This window comes from Lonchura striata, chromosome 6, assembly GCF_050655825.1.
Source record: "Lonchura striata isolate lonStrDom1 chromosome 6, ASM5065582v1, whole genome shotgun sequence".
Lineage (NCBI taxonomy): Eukaryota > Metazoa > Chordata > Aves > Passeriformes > Estrildidae > Lonchura > Lonchura striata.
Window position 1 is genome coordinate 28,584,749 of NC_140708.1, and position 15,795 is coordinate 28,600,543.

The 15,795-nt window shown below is 44.2% G+C and overlaps 1 protein-coding gene across 6 annotated transcripts in view; it reads left to right on the forward strand.

Moving 5' to 3' along the window:
- WBP1L (WW domain binding protein 1 like) overlaps positions 1-15,677 on the forward strand; it is a 58,994-nt gene extending 43,317 nt beyond the window's left edge. For 5 of the 6 annotated variants that reach the window (XM_021536328.4, XM_085583687.1, XM_021536325.4 and 2 more), the window contains 3 exons: positions 786-888; positions 11,780-11,941; positions 13,337-15,677. In XM_021536328.4, the coding sequence (XP_021392003.1) occupies positions 801-888; positions 11,780-11,941; positions 13,337-14,076 (990 nt within the window). In that variant the 5' untranslated portion in view covers positions 786-800 and the 3' untranslated portion in view covers positions 14,077-15,677. The remainder of the gene's footprint in view (positions 1-785; positions 889-11,779; positions 11,942-13,336) is intronic. The other variant, XM_021536327.4, reaches the window with a different exon arrangement.
- The last annotated feature ends 118 nt before the right edge of the window (positions 15,678-15,795 follow it).

Genomic DNA, 15,795 nt, shown 5'->3' on the forward strand with positions numbered 1-15,795 from the left:
GTTAATGTTGCTTTTGTAATTTGGGTGCTTAGGTGAGAGACCTGTGTTGGGGACGTGTGGCTCCAGCCAGGGTGCTGTGTGGTGGGGAAGTGCTAGTTCTTCTCCAGGTCCCCAAATACACTGAAAACTTAGTGCAGGACTCTTCTGCACTGAAGCTGCTGCCTCACATCACTTGTTCAATGAGGTGGTTCCACATTTGAAATGCACTTGGTATTTTGTATTGTGGTGGCTCCATAGAGGTTTGTGAGAAGTATGGCCATGCTGATCCTGATCTTCCATAAAGCACGTGGCTAATTATGATGAAATCATTTTAGATAGGAATCTAGCAGGAACATATTGTAATTATCACTTAAATCTAAAGGAATCCAAGCAGTCTTTTCTCAAATTATGATGTTCCCTTTATGAATGCTTTTCCTCCACTTGGCATTCAGCCCCAGTAATACAGTGATACTGTGTACAATGTGGAACAAATGTAATTTCTTCTTCTAGGAGAATGCTTGGCTCCCAAAATGTGGTAACTTCTAGTGGAAAAGGAGAGGGATTATGAGACAGCAGCGCTGACTAGATGCTAAAACAGTGTAACTCCTGGGTTTGGAGATATGGGGATTTTCTTCTGAATGGTCTTTTGTTTTTTGGTGGTCCTTAGATGTCTTTTAACCTCCTTATGTATTTTAGAGTTTCCAAAGACCATAACTTGTACTTTTCAAATGCTTGCAGATCATTGAGTAAAACATTTACAAAAGATACTGACAAAGCATCTTAAAAGTGTGTCTGTTTAATTTTAGGACAAGGAAACCTGCATGGGTGTCAACAATCAAAGTTACATATGTGAAACGGGCCACTGTTGTGGACAATCCCAGTGTTGCAACTACTACTATGAACTCTGGTGTAAGTCCTTCCATTTTGTATGGCTTCCCTTCCTAATCTGCATGGCTCTCATACCATACTACAGGTCTGGCTTGTGTCCTGTGGGGTTTTATATTCAGCTCTTGTTGTGCATTGCCATTGCGTTTCACTGCAGCACAGTCCAGAGCTGATGTAATATGACAAGGAAATAGGGGTGTCACAGTGGGTCCTTCTCAGGAGTAATGGGTCATCTTGCCACTGTTGTTTGCTCTTCTCACTGATTTGGGTATTCAAGATGACATTATACAGGAGTAAGGAAACCAGCTTGAGGGAGAAATGCCATACACACAACACTAGAGCTTGACACACTCAAACAGGGAATTAATTCAGTGTCTTTTATTGTGTTGGTTTTGTTCTTTGCAAGCACAACAAGTTCAAATCTGGTGTATCTTTTTAAAGATGTCCTTTCAAGGGGGAGGGCCAATGTGCTTATTCTCTTCAGCACTGTTCAGAGTCCTTGTGTAGAGAGAGTCTTGGGTAAATCCTGGGGGTTTGCAGTGGCTGAATGTTGTACTGTGAGGATCACACATTGCCCATTGTAACCCTTCTTATCTCCTCTCTCCCAAAATGTGAGATTTAAAAATACCAAAATTTCCAGCAAATGGCTGAGTGACTGTACCTGCTGAGTCCCCTTTGATGGCACCAGGCAGGTCAAAGCAGGTGGTCAGCAAAACTTGATTAAGATATATGGAAAAATGGGATGTTGAAAGCATAAGAAAGTGATAAATGCTGAATTTTAAAGGAAAACTTAAGCTTGTTCAGTCTCATGGTGTCTTCTTTCTCTAGGAGGAACACAAAAGGGTGAACATTGATGTTGTGCTGTTGTACGCCCTGAGCCTAGGCTGGGAGGGCATATCTGCTCCTGCAGTTTGGAAATGTGATGCTTTGAACGTTGTACCCTTACATTAGAGACTGGAGATACTTTCTTACCACACCCAATAGTGTCTTCTAGTTTTTATGCAGCTATGCTTTGTACTTAATCCCTCTGTTGTGCCCACAGTTTCACTTTCTCAAAGTAGCTTGTGTGTGGAAATGTGTTATACATACAAAGACTGTCATTTAACCTGGATCCAAGGACAGGAATAGCTGGCATTTCATCCTTTAGTCTAGAAACATGCTTTTACTTCTCAAATTAGCAAGTGAAGTATGGAGGATGTGGTTATAAACTGAACAGGACTCTATAGTAAGCATCTTCAGGACACACTGTGCTTGGACTCCAGCAGCTGGCTGTGTCGATACTAATGGCAGGATTTTAATGTGTTGCAGACCTTTTACAAAATGTCCAAACAGTTCAAGAAACAATTCAGGATAGGGAGCCATGGGGCAGCTCCAGGGACTGCAGCAGGCTGAGAAACAGACATGACTATATTGGAGCTTTGGAGTGCCTGGATCAGATTGTGGCAGTCAGCAGCACAGGCAGGACAGATGGCAGGAATTTTTTCAGGCTAGAGGGGGATGCATGGACGGAGCAGAATGGGGAAGGTCAAACCCGGTTTTGCATTTGTGTGGGTGGGAATGTAGAGGAAGATGCATGTGTGCAAAGGCTTACAGGCTCCTTAGCAAGCAGGATCTAAATTGAGCAGCAGGGTGGAGTGCAGCTGCACACTGGAGCTGGTGGCACGGTCACCATGTTTCTCCCATGGACATCTTGAAAGAGAGGCTTAGTTGGATTGCATACAAACAGTCTGGTCCAAGCAATAGCCCTCTGCCGTTTTAATGGGATGTTTTAGCTGTCTTTATGCTCTCAGTATGGCACAGACTTTTATACTTGGCAGTGCTTGGCTGCATCATAAAAGTTATTGGAAGACAAAACCAGATTTTGTTAGAAGGAGGCAGAATATTAAAGGCTTCTTTTTAGAGCAGACTAACAGGTCACAGTGAGATCATGGAATAAACATATTGGTCACATACACTGCTGGATGGTTCCTCGGGGGAGATAGGTTTCTGTGTGTTCACATTCCTTTATCATGTACCACACCAAAATGAGGGGAGTCATTCAAACATGAGACCTGTTTCCTAGGCCTTTTGCAAATTCAGGCAAACATCCAACACTGGTATAAAATTAGTTAATGTTTTCAGAGCTTGATTTGCCATTTTGAATGGTAGGAAAAAAGTTTCCTTTGGATGGGAAGGAGTCATAGAGGGAGCATGTCCTTTAAATGTAAATCCATATTCTAGGGCTCATGAGCTTAGCTGCTGCTCAGGAGTTGCAGAGTATTTTTGATAAATACATATGCTGAAGGCCTTCAAGGTGAAAAGTGGTGATAGTAAATGTAAGTAGTTTTAATATGAGCAGTGGAGAGCAGCAGCTTTACATGCTTGGGAATAGATCACCTTTTTAAAAGTTAATGATAACTTCTGGTTAATGAACAGTTAACATAGCAGCACCTTTTAAGTATGGCTTCATGGTTGTTCTGTTTTGATTTTAACCAGCATATGCATGTAGTGAAGTAGCTTTTGGGAAGCTTTTGCTTCTCTTGACCTTCTCAGACCACCAGTGTGTGTTTCAGACTTTTGTGTGCCTGAAAACAGACCTTCTTGCTAGTCCTTTTGAATTAAATCCTGGATTTATCTACCACCACAGCTTTGTGGGAAGAAGAAGCAGAGGAGGGTGGCATTTGAAATGGAAAAGAAAACTAGTCAGTCTTTGCTGGATATGTGTTCTGAAACATGATCCTGTTTTGTGGCCACTTGGAATTTTTCCTGTAAAAAGGAACTTTTTCCCTGTTGCGGAATTTGAGGGAAGTTTGTCTTTGAAAATGGCTGATCTCGGCAATTCTAGGCAGCAAGTAAGATTGTGGTAATTTTAAACCAGTCATTGAGGGTAGTGGAATAGGATGTAAAATCAAGGTATTATTTTTTTAAGGGGTGGAGTGGAGGAATGGAGAATATGATATGCCAAGCAGGTGGACAGCCTATGTTTAAAATTAGATAACAGTCCAGTTCAGATTCCCCACCCACCTCTTATTAAAAAAAAAAAACAACAAAAAAACCAAAAAAAACCAGTTGCCAAATAATAAAACTATATTCAGATTCATAGATATGGGTCTAATAACTATGTAAGGTCTAATTAGTTCATAAGCTTGGTAGCTGGTAACCTAGTGGGACAAAAGCTGCATTATGTCTTTTTATTTTCTTGGAACTTGATAATAAAAACTAAAATGGAAAAATTTACTTTACTGTTGCATTTCCTTACATAGGAAAAGATGGTTGAGTGGTAGATGAGCTGGGTCAGCATTTTCATTGAACAATTTAATTGGACTCCCCAGAGAACTCATGGTCCCCAAGGGGGAGAATGGCAGCAGCCACTGCATTTTTCTTCCTAGCAATTTTTATTCAGGTCTCTATGATGTGATTGTGATTTGCTGGATTTTTCCAATGTTGGCCTTTTTCCAGGCCTGACAGGTGTCTTATTGCTTAGACATTCCAAAATACCACTTTTCAAAATACAGGAGAGAAGGTAATCGAGGAATGCAGTTCCTGTGTCTTGCAGGCTGAGATGTAAGGCTCAGAGGTTCTGGATTTTCCCAGGTGTAAGAGTATAATGTGGACTGAACATTAAATCCAGGTCTGCTGACATCCATCCTTGTGTCTCTCCTTGTCTTTGGAATCATTTAATGATTCCAGAGGCTCTAAACACAGCAAGCAAAGCTGTAGAAAGTACATTTCATTGTGTGGTTGGAAAAATAGCACACTGTGCTTCAGGAATCATGGAGCATGGAAACGGGCAGCTGCTCACTGCTTGAAAGAAGTTGTAGGATTTAGAAGTTCAAGGGCTTAGTTGGTCTTGGGTCATGTAGGTACTGTACAGTGACCCAGCAAGGGTAAATGAGTGAACATTCATATATTGCTTGTGCCTGTTTTGTTTAGTTTTCTTTTTTAGCAGTGATACTGAGCCCCTCTGTTTCTGAAGAGAAAAGAAAAGAAAAGAAAAGAAAAGAAAAGAAAAGAAAAGAAAAGAAAAGAAAAGAAAAGAAAAGAAAAGAAAAGAAAAGAAAAGAAAAGGAAAGGAAAGATAAAGGAAAAAGAAAGGAAAAAATACCTTGACTGTTTAAGTCCTAGTGGAAGGGTTGTACAGGAAAAAATGTTCTGTTTGCAAGCAGCACAGTCAATGTTTTTGCTGATTTTGAACATTCTGCTCGTCTCTGCACGCTTTCCCTTGGAATCGCTAGACAACTCTTTTCCCAAAAAGCATGCTGCCAGAAAATTCTGGCAAGGATCCGGTTAGTTGCTAAAACTAAAGGAACTGCTGTACCACGTACATATTCCAGGAGGTCAGCTTTATAATAGGAATTCATGTCCAAGAGTTTGCTGCAGTCTCCAAAACACTCAGTCAAACAATGCACCAGTCCCATGTTTTCATCCTTGCCCCATGCTCTCTAATCCCACATCCTTTTTCAAAGAAAGATTTTTGCTGCTCTTGCCTTTCACCCAGCCTTCTACGTGGTTGTACTCTCTTCTCTTTCCTAGGTGTCTCAAACTTGCCCTTGGGCTGTTCCTCCTTGGCTCTGCTGCAGCAATAACCCCACCATGACAAAGCCTCACCAACAGTATAGGGCAAACAACAGATGTCACAACCACACAGAAACTCATAATAAGTAGGGTCACTGAGGGAGTTATTTCCTGATTTACTTGGACTTCTTGTAGCCTAATCCAGACAGCCAAATCACCTTAAGTTTGTTTTGGTCTGGCTCAGTAAAATTCTCAGATCCAAGGCAGAAGGCAAGCTGTCTGGCATAGCCTGGCTATGCAGATGCTGACTTTTGCCCTATGTGGCTGCTTCCACCCGTGCTGTGTTAAACAGCCTGGAAAGGCAAGATAACTTCCTAGTGTAACCCCTGCTGTACATTCCCCCCAACCCTGCTTGTCCCCAAGTACCTAGATCTGTTGTTCCCAGATGTTCAGGACATGGTCTCAGCTGGGTGTTCCACTCTGGTCTTTGTTAGACTACTGTTCAACATGTATTTTACCAACTTAGATCTCTTGGGAGGGACTGGACTTGCAAATGTGTCATCTGGAGCATGGGAGCAATTGCCCTTGGAAGGCTCCCTCCCTAGGAGAGAGGCATAAAAACAGTGTCTGCAGATTTTATGCCTCACTTTGACTCTCATTTCACAATAGGCAAAGGATTTTTCTGAAACTTGTGTTTTTCTATCTTATCTCATTGCAATGGGTGTACCATATACAGTGGGCACTATTCTGAAAATTAGAAACCAGTTGCAGTTAACGTGTGTCTCCTTTTGTTACCAGTTTGAGAGCAAGCGAGCAGGAGTTGGAGATGTCTTTAGCTTTTTTTCTTTTGCCATTGTACTCTACAAATATTCAGTAACTTTTTCCTGCAGTGAGGTCAGGCTGGGACTGCAGTTCAAAATGACTTAAACTAACATAAAACTGTCACTGAAAGTCACAGTCATTCTCTTGCTGCTGCTGCTATGTTTGCCAAACGAGTTTCAACCTGCTCTGGTTCCCTAAAACCAGTTCAAACCACAGTTGTGCACAACTTTGTGCCAGCACAAGAAGAGGTGGAGGAAGCAGCAGGAGGTAGGGTTGAGACAGGCAGGAGAGGATCACGTCATTCAGCGGCTTCTTTTATTCCTTCTTAGAATGTTCATGGGCCTATGGCCTGCATCCTTCATCTGGCATTCCTGAGCAGCAGTGTTGGCTCATGCAAGCTCGTGCCTGCAGTGGCAGGAGATGATGTGACCCCTCTGCCAAAGGACACGATTAAACCCAAGGCCATCCAGGTTGTGGTACCAAGTAAATTTCTCTTCCCTTTTTTGATTATAGTGTTGGCCCTGTGAAAGACAATTTTTTTCAAGCTATGACTGCCGGTGAGGCCACCATTTGGGACACTTCTTAGTCAATGAAATTGTCCCACTTCTCCTTCTGTTCAAAACCAGCTCTCATAGAGCCAAAGCTATTACCCAGATGCTTGTCAGACAGACACAAAAGCACTTTGCAGTATGTTTTGGCTTGCTTTTAGGGGATTTCCTGCCAACAGAGCCATGGCATTTGCCCAAGTTTACCATGAACTTGAGGGCAAATTTCTCTGTTCATACCCTTGGAATGCTGCAGAAAACATTTTCCATTTTGCACAGGATAAAAGGAGCTTCCCTCAAAGGCATTGCTGATGGCAACATCCCAGGCAGCAAATACAGTACAGCATCAAAGCAACCATTGCTCCCTTCTCTTTCATGAGGAAGGAGTGCTCTGTTTTTTTAATTATTAAACTGGTTTGTTCTTACTTATTTTAAAGTTTGATCAAACCTGTGGTTAGTGTCCTAGAAGGGGTTTTCTTGAAGCTTTAAGCATGTTCTTTCACAGCTGGTAGGAAACATCTCTGGTGTACGGCCATGTGATGGGGCTCCCTTTCCCAAGAATGCTGTAAATGTATCAGCAGCCTTCTCTTTCTTCAGTACTTCCTCTGGTTGTGAGAGGTGGCTTTCATGGGACCTAATTCCATTCCCAGGTGTTTCTGCAGCTTCCATTCTGACTTCCTGAGCTTCGTGCTCATGTCAGGCTTACAGCTCTGAGCTTACAGATCGGTGCTGATTCTTTTATTAAAGGTTTTGGTGCTTTGGCAGGGAAATCTCTTGGCAATAATCAACTCCTCGGCTGTGTCTGTTTCACCTTTGCTTCCATCACTACCCACCTGTAGGCATCACCAGTGAATTTAACCAAAAATACAGCAGTGTTTCTCAGGACTCAGTTGTTTTTGGGCTGGAGAGTGTTGCAACTTCTGACTCTTCCATAAACCAAGAGCAAGACTGAAATTGCCTTCAAGTCTAATGGCCTCCCGGTGTCTGTTTCGTTCCAGACTGGTACTTTGCTTCTGCTCTGACTGTCCATCAGAAGTTGTATTTCCAAAGTCACTGTTTGTTTTTTATCTGTCATGTTGTCCTAAGATTGCCACCAACTTTTGTTCCCAGTGGTCACTGCCAGGTGGCTGTGGAAAATACTCTCAAATCAGACATTTAATAGCAAATTTGGCTCACAATGTGTCTCCCAACCATTTTTTCTTTCCAGTGAGTACAGCAGTAGCTCAACACAATGCTGGTGAGAAACAGCTTGTATCCATTTGGGAAGAAAAAACATCTGGAAGAGCAAGAGGAAGGCATTTGGCAACATTGAAGGCTTTTGGGGACATTGAACACAACCAGAAGCTCAGTTTTACTTGGCTTTTAGAGGCTTTTTAATGCCAAACTTTAGTTGCCTCAGTACATCTTATCCATTTTCAGCACAAGGCAGAATTGGTACCTGTTTTTGCCCTGGAGGAGGTGTTAGTGTGTGCTGCTGCTGTGCTTGGCCCCTGCGTTTCCTGCTCATTTAGTGTTGTCTTTGGGTGAATTTGCAATTCCCCTCCTGCCAAATGAGCTGCTGGTTGCACGGGCCAGTGGTCTGCTCAGCTTACCTCCCTGCTACTGGTTTGAAGCCAAGCCTCACCAGGTGTACAAATGCACAGCTCAGTCATGAACATCTTCACTGTTCACTCCATACTTTTAGACATAATATTTACAATTGCACTTGGCCTTGGAGCATAGGTTTATTCTGAATAAATGACCATACTATATATTTTCTAGGCTTTTGCAATTTTCTGTTCTGCAGCCAAAACTGCAGCTGTGCCCAAACTCCTGGCAAGGGAGTGTTGTAGAGCCTTTGATGGAGGCCCTGAACTCCCAGCACTGTACTGGACTTGCAACCAGAGATGCACCCAGTCTTCTCCCAGCACTGGCACCTGTGCCCAAGGGACAACCAAGGGAGTGCCTCATGTGCCTCTGCTCCCAAGGGTGTCCCATACTGTTGCTTCTGATGCACTGGGGGCTTTCCAGCCCTGCAGTGCAGATGTGCTGTTGGGTGCTAAGGTGGGGACACAGCCATTAGAGAGGATGCCAGAAGCCAGGCCAGCAAATGACTCTGGTGGGCACATGCTGCTGATCTGTGATCATCCAGGCAAGTCCTCCAGGCTCATGCTGAGTCCTCCATCCAGGCTCATGCTGAGTCCTCCATCCAGGCTCATGCTGAGTCAGGGGTTGAGTAATTCCTAGAAGCTCTAGGAAGTGTCAGCAGTTAATGAAACCAGGCAATAATGTGGTATTAGTGGGTTCTTTTTCTGGAAGTTCTCATGAACAGATGAGCAGATCTCATCTGCTCACATTTGCGAGCATGCACAGTCCCTTTACAGGAGAATGAAGGTGTTGTTCCTGGCACTGAGGCCAAATCACAATCCACTAAATTATGGTGTGTTTACTTAAATGCCACCTGCGGTTTCAGTAGGATTCAGCATTAATTTATTATCCTAAGCCATTGTATGTTGTTACTGCGTGCTGTTAACAGAATTGCCACACCTCTTCACAGGAGTGGCTGAGCTTACTCTGACCCCTACTCTGAGCTTGTGCATCAGTTTGTGTGCAAAGCACTTTGGGACTTTTTTTTGGAATGGGTAGAGAAGTTTTCTAAAGAAATACTTTTTTAATCTTCTGGATGCAGGCTTGGGTGGGAGCAGTTATTCCCTGCAGAAATATTTGTCTGCTACAGCTGAGATTGCTTAACAGTGGCAGTTCTCCAGGACATCTTAACTAATTAAGTGCTGCTTGCTACCATTGTATCTAGACTCCTTGGGAAAGGACATAATCAAATGTGTTAAAAAGCATCTGTTTTCATAACTGTAGCTAAAATCCCTGGATAGCTGGGCGTAATTTTCCATTGTTATTGAACACATGATCATGGACTGCTCTTTGAAAATAAGGAGTACTTAAAAGATGAACTGCAGGCCTGCCTCAGTGCATGGTGGCATGCTGTGCCAATGACCAGGTTTTGATGAGTGTATTCTTGCTTCCTCAGCAAGCAAGAGCCAAGGGACTTTCTCTTAGTGAGAAATAAAGTGTATTTATTGGTGAGAGTCTTCAAACTGTGAGACAGTTGAAGTATTGCATTTGTGTACCAAGATTTTGGTAGTGATAGAGGCTACAGAAATTGTTGAAAATGTTTGGCTTTGGAGTGAAGGGTGGACTGGATCAATCATTTTTGTTTATATAAAAAGGTTTTTTTTAGAAACAGGAAGGTATTTGGAGGTCAGTGGCCACATTCTCAATTTTAGTTTGGGAAGTGTAAAGAGCATCTTGATTACTTTATCCTTTGCTTCTCTGGAGTGAAGATCACAATCTCTTCTCTGGAGTGAAGATCACAATCTCTTCTCTGGTCAGCATGGTACCAGCATGGTGCTCTGGTCAGCTCAGCAGGCTGGCCAGAGAAACTACCCAGGAACCTTCATTTCCAGCCAAGAAAAAAAAAGGGAGTGGGGAAATATGTAATACCTTAATTTGATAGCAGGTTTTGATAGGTTTGGTGGTAAGGCAGGTTCCAGTTTGATTAGGGAAATAGATTGCACAAGGCAATCTATTTCAGTTTGCTGTGCCAAAATACATGAGGAATTTGGGTTGCAACACAGGGAGGTGAAAGTCCCCACTCAAAATGCTCAGAGGCACGATATGGCACATTCAGTTCCCCTACAAACAGCCCAGTGCAGGTCTCTGAGATGGATGATACGACTGCCCTTTGTCCTGAGCCAGAGCAATACTCCTTTCATTCTTCAAATTCCTAAACTGTTCACTTTTCCCCACCTATCTCGTAGCAGAGAATACATAGCAAACACAGCAGAAGATGCTGAAAACATCAAGGTACTGTAAAGGCATGACTAGAGGTTTTTAGTGGAGAGAGAAGAGCAGTTTGATACCACAGGATAGACTGGCCAAGCTGAAAGTGGGCTGTGGCATTAGGAATCTCCATTTTGATTGCTTGGGAATAATGAAGAGTGGCAGAGGTGTTACAGAAAGAAAAACAGTGTTGTGATCTTTAGCAAGGAGTGGCTGCCAAGCCTTTGTGTTTCTAAAGGAAAAGCTCTTGCAGTATCTTTAGATGCAGAAACTGAGTTTAAAAAAAGCTTGCAGACACTGGGGTAGGTCACGCTGCAGGCTGCAGTTGCAGGAGACAAAAGACTAATCTGGAGTGAATATTCCAGCTTTTTGAAGTGTGTCTCGGAAACATTTTGTAGTGCATGCAAGTGAGAAATTTGTGGAAAAGGGAGAGTTATTCCACATGTTGGAGGGTGTGGGTAAAGTTCAGGAAGTGGCCTTTTAAAATTCCCTTTTAAGGAGCAGTGTACATACAGTACAGCAGTGCACAGAAACCAGCCATGACCACAAACAGAGCAGAAGTTAGGTTTCTTGAGGATTCAGAGAGGGAGGCTAGTTTAATTTAATTTTGGATAATTTAAGACATTGAATACTAAAATAAGTTTTAAAAATATTTTGAGACATTTATGAAAAAAGAGCATGTTTTTGTTAAACATAACAATGAAGGATTTGGGCTAGAAATTAAAAAGCAGTGCAAACAAAAGCAAAACATAGTGCTTGGGGTTTTTCTCTTCTTCTGTGGTCAATCTGCAGAGTGTCTTTTGTGTCTTGATTGTTATTTTCAAACCAAAGTGACTGTGGGAGGCCAGCTCAATGCTATTCACAGCTCTGCTCATTTTTGGCTAGAAGAAATGGTAACCAAAGGGTAGGAGCAATGGAGGGGGGAGCCCTGTCTCCGTATTTGGTTCTTCTCTAGAGTTGTACCTATTGAACATGATCCACATTCTACCAAAGTGCGTTCAGAGTTATCCATTTCTGGCAAGGCTGTTGGAGTTGCAGTATCCCACACAGGCAGGAAGGTCAGTGTGGAAGCCTCCTGACCTAATGCATATTTCTGCCTTCACAGCAGTGCAGGTTCAGGTCCAGGCTTTCAGATGATCTTCTCCATGGGCTTCTTGGGGTTTCCTGCATTTGGATGCAGCTCTCACACAACGGCTAACACTTACTCTCCTCTGCTGCAGGGTTTTGGCTGGTGTGGACCATCATCATCATCCTCAGCTGCTGTTGTGTTTGCCATCACCGCCGCACCAAGCACCGCCTCCAGGCCCAGCAGCGGCAGCACGAGATCAACCTGATCGCTTACCGGGAGGCCCATAACTACTCAGCCCTGCCCTTTTATTTCCGTACGTACCTCACCCTGCTTTGCCTGGAGACCGTGGGGAGCACAGCAGCAGCGAGTTCCCCGTGTTAGGTGGAGAGAGGGGGCAGCAGTTGGGCTCAGCAAGAGGCTGTGGGAGCTTTGCTGCCTAACTGTGGCGTGCAGTGAGGAGATGGTGTTGGATGCATTTGAACCCCCTTGAGTCTGGAGTTGAGCCACACCACCTACAGCACCTTCACACCCACCCCTGAGAGTGTAGTGGTTCCATGAATGTTTTTCTGCAAAGGTTCTTTACGTACCTCATCCAGGACTTTGTGGACGTTCCTCCTTTCCAGTCTGGACTTGCTGCTCGTGGGACTGAGGTGTGGGAAGTGGCTTCACAAAATCTGGTCACACAGACTGGGACAGAGTTTCAGCAGAGACTCTGCTGGCTTCCACCCTGTGCTGTGATTCCCAGGCCATTCTGCTGGTGAGCAGCCTTAGGACTTTGTGTGAAGGAGCTGTTACCCACAACTCAGGGAAAGTACAATCACTTTGTGCTCTCCTTGTGTTCTGCTATGCTGTGCTAGAACAGCAAGTCTCCTTCTGACTGGAGGTACCACAGCTGAGCTTCCTCCGACACTTGAATTGAATGTATGAACTTGTTTTTCTTGTTAAACTCTGACAGTCACCTCAGAAATCTTCCCCAGCAGCCTTCTCCTCCCCAGCCCCAGGGATATGCAATTGCACATGGAAAATTGCAGAGCTATCCTTAAATGTTTCCACTGTTTAAGTACATTCTGTCTATACAGACTATTTTGTTGCCTCTTTAGAAATAAACAACATTTTTCATGGGTTTGAAAGGCTGTAAGTACAATAAGCCAAACTCTTTTGCCAGTACTGTCAATTTATTCTGACTGCACCAGAAGAATTGAATCCAGCATTAAAACAGCAACCAAAAGCCAGGATCTTCAAGTTCCTTGTAACTACCCTTGTCTTTTTATATCTACACAATGCTTTGTGAGATGAAATCTTTGCTCTTGAAGTGGAAATTCAGCTGAGGAGGCAGTGTTGGAAAGGCCTGGGGAGTTGTTCCCTCCAGCCAACACAGGCCATCCCCCAGAGTGGTTAATGGGGCTCTATTGGGGTACGCAGTCCAGGGAGGGTTGCCTGGTAAATATAGAGAGAGCCAGGAGATCAGTCTGCTGTTCCCAATTGACCATCTCCTCCTGTAATGGTGCACTCCTCTGCCGTGTTTGCTGCTTCTCTAAAACATGACACGCCTCACCTGGGACAAGTTCTGGCACCTGTAGAGCCCGTTGTGCTGTTCAGCAGGAAGGTGCTGGTAGGTGACAAATGCCATACTGACTTGTATTAGTGACTCGTTTCCCGAGATAAACTGCTCCTGAAATAACTTCTTCTCCTTGCCTCCCACTTCTAGGGTTTTTGCCAAACTATTTGCTACCTCCCTATGAGGAAGTGGTGAACCGACCGCCGACCCCCCCGCCCCCGTACAGTGCCTTACATCAGCAGTGTGTCCCAGCAGGCAGCAGTAGCACAATCCCAGACACGCCCAGGACCCTGCAGCCAGCACAGAGCAGCTCTGCAGCACCCAGCAGCAATAACAGCAGTACTGACAGCACCGGGGCGCCCGGCCGCGGGGACCCCGAGCCCTCCGCCACCGTGCTGGGCGAGAGAGCCGTCGCCAAAATGCAAAGCGTCGAGCCCGGCAGTACCAGCACAGGAGCCGAGCTGGTGGAGAGGGCTGCTCCTGATAAGGATACAGAGTGCAAGGAAGAACTGCTGAAAGGTTACAGCTCTGAGAGCTTAGAGCAGAGCAGCGCCATTCCCGACGCCAAGGACAAGACCCCGGGCAGGCAGCGCCGCTTCACCGGCGACTCAGGCATAGAAGTCTGTGTGTGCAACCGGGGCCATCACGACGACGACCTCAAGGAGTTTGACGGGCTCATCGATGACGCTCTGGACGGGCCCCTGGACTTCTGTGACAGCTGCAGCGGCCGTCCCCACGGGGACGAGGAGGAAGGGCTTTTCAGTGCCACGGAGGAGCAGCACCGTGAACACAGCCACCACCACCTGCCCCGGCAGCCGGTGTGTGTACTCTTGAACACAATAAATGAGCAGGACTCTCCAAACTCTTGTACCAATAACTCCCCCAGTTAAGGTGGCAGAGTGGAAGGGAGAATCGGGGGAAAAAAAACAAATAAAAATGGAATAAGAGGATTAAAACTTTAACAGGAGGAAAAGGTGATACAACCTTCTTTTTTTTGTTTATTTTTCTTTCTCCCCTCCAATATAATATGGGGACTAGACCTCAAAGGCCCAGCTTGTGGGGGATGGGTCACTGGGTTTTGTTAATTGTATCTGCCCTGCTCCATAGAGCAGGGACTGATGTTTCTCAATGAGACCTTCTAAAGAATGGAATTTTTCCAACGGTGATTTTGGTGATGGTTATTACGAGTTTGTTGGTTTTAGTTTTCCGAAACACTGCTTTATCTTGCAATCAGTAAAACTCAGCAAATCTCACCCTGGGAGGATACCAGATCACCATAAGGCTTCAACCTCCAGGTGTCTTCCCAGAAGCAAGCAGCTTCTGACAGTGCCGGCAGTCAATAGCCCAAGAGTTCTGGTTTGATATAGTGCTCTTGAGGCATTGGGGATTTCTTTTCATCTTTTTTCTTTCTTTCTTTCTTTTTTTTTTTTTTCCTTTCCTCATGTTAAGTTTCCCTGAAGCTGGTGAATGCCCAAACACATCAGCCATCAGCCCTATGACCTCTGGTGCTTCAGTGTTTAAAACAGCAGGTAGAAAGTTTCCCACTTGAAGCTGGTGACTGAAGGACCAGTTTCTTCTAGGAGTGTTAGTCTACCTTAGGCAGTTTGAAAAGAAAGGGTTTGCAGAAATTTGCCTTTATGTGTCATTTTTAAACGCAAATGTGTTCCTTCAATGCCTCCAAGAGCACAGTTAGCAGTAGAATCCGGGCAGCTGGGCTGCCTTCCAAGTACTGTGGTCTCCGAATGACCTTTTCCCGGTGTGCTGCAAAAGGGCTTGGCTTTATTTTTGTCCTTTTTTTGCACCCCGATAGCAGCACACTGGAGTTCAGATGACAAAAGAACAGGGCTCTCCTTGGCCAGCGTGCCTTCAAGCTTTAGAGATGCATGTTGAACAAATGGAGACGAGAGCTCCGTCCATTGCGAAAGGGATGATTTACCTTGTTAGATGTGGAAGACCTGTGCAGTATTTTTTTTTTATCCAAAAGTTTGGTGCGATTCTAATGATGACCACTTAAAGAAATGAATGTCTGTTTTCTTTCTTTTCATTTTTTTTTTATGGTGGCAACTGGCTACTGTATAATGTCTGTGAGTGTGTGTGTGTGTGACTGCAATCCATGCATGCGAGTCCTACTGGTAATATGAAAACCTGCTGTAAGACTGCAAGAAAATTTACTGTAGCTTTGCTTTAATAAACAGTAGAGATTTTTGTTAGTAACAATCTGAAGGAAGAAAAAAAGCAAAAAAAAAAGGAAGAACTGAAACTAACATTCCCTGGAGTGCTCATGTGGAAGAGAGCACAGTTCAGACTATGTAACTTGTTCTCGGGATTTCTCCCCGTCCCTTTTATAATTATGGTCATCCAGATCATTACTGTTATGGGGAAAAAAACATTGAAACCTGAACTTGGACATACTCAGTTCTGATTGATTGAAAACCAAAATCAGTTTTAACTAAGGTGGAAACCAAAATATAATGCCTTTTCTGATAACTTGTCCATGTGTATGTGTATCATTTTGTGAGCTAAGAACAAGATCTGTCTTTAGTTTGTGGATTTGTTACTCTACCTGGAGGTGTGTTGGCACTGGCTGGCTGCAGTGAAAGGGAGGTGGT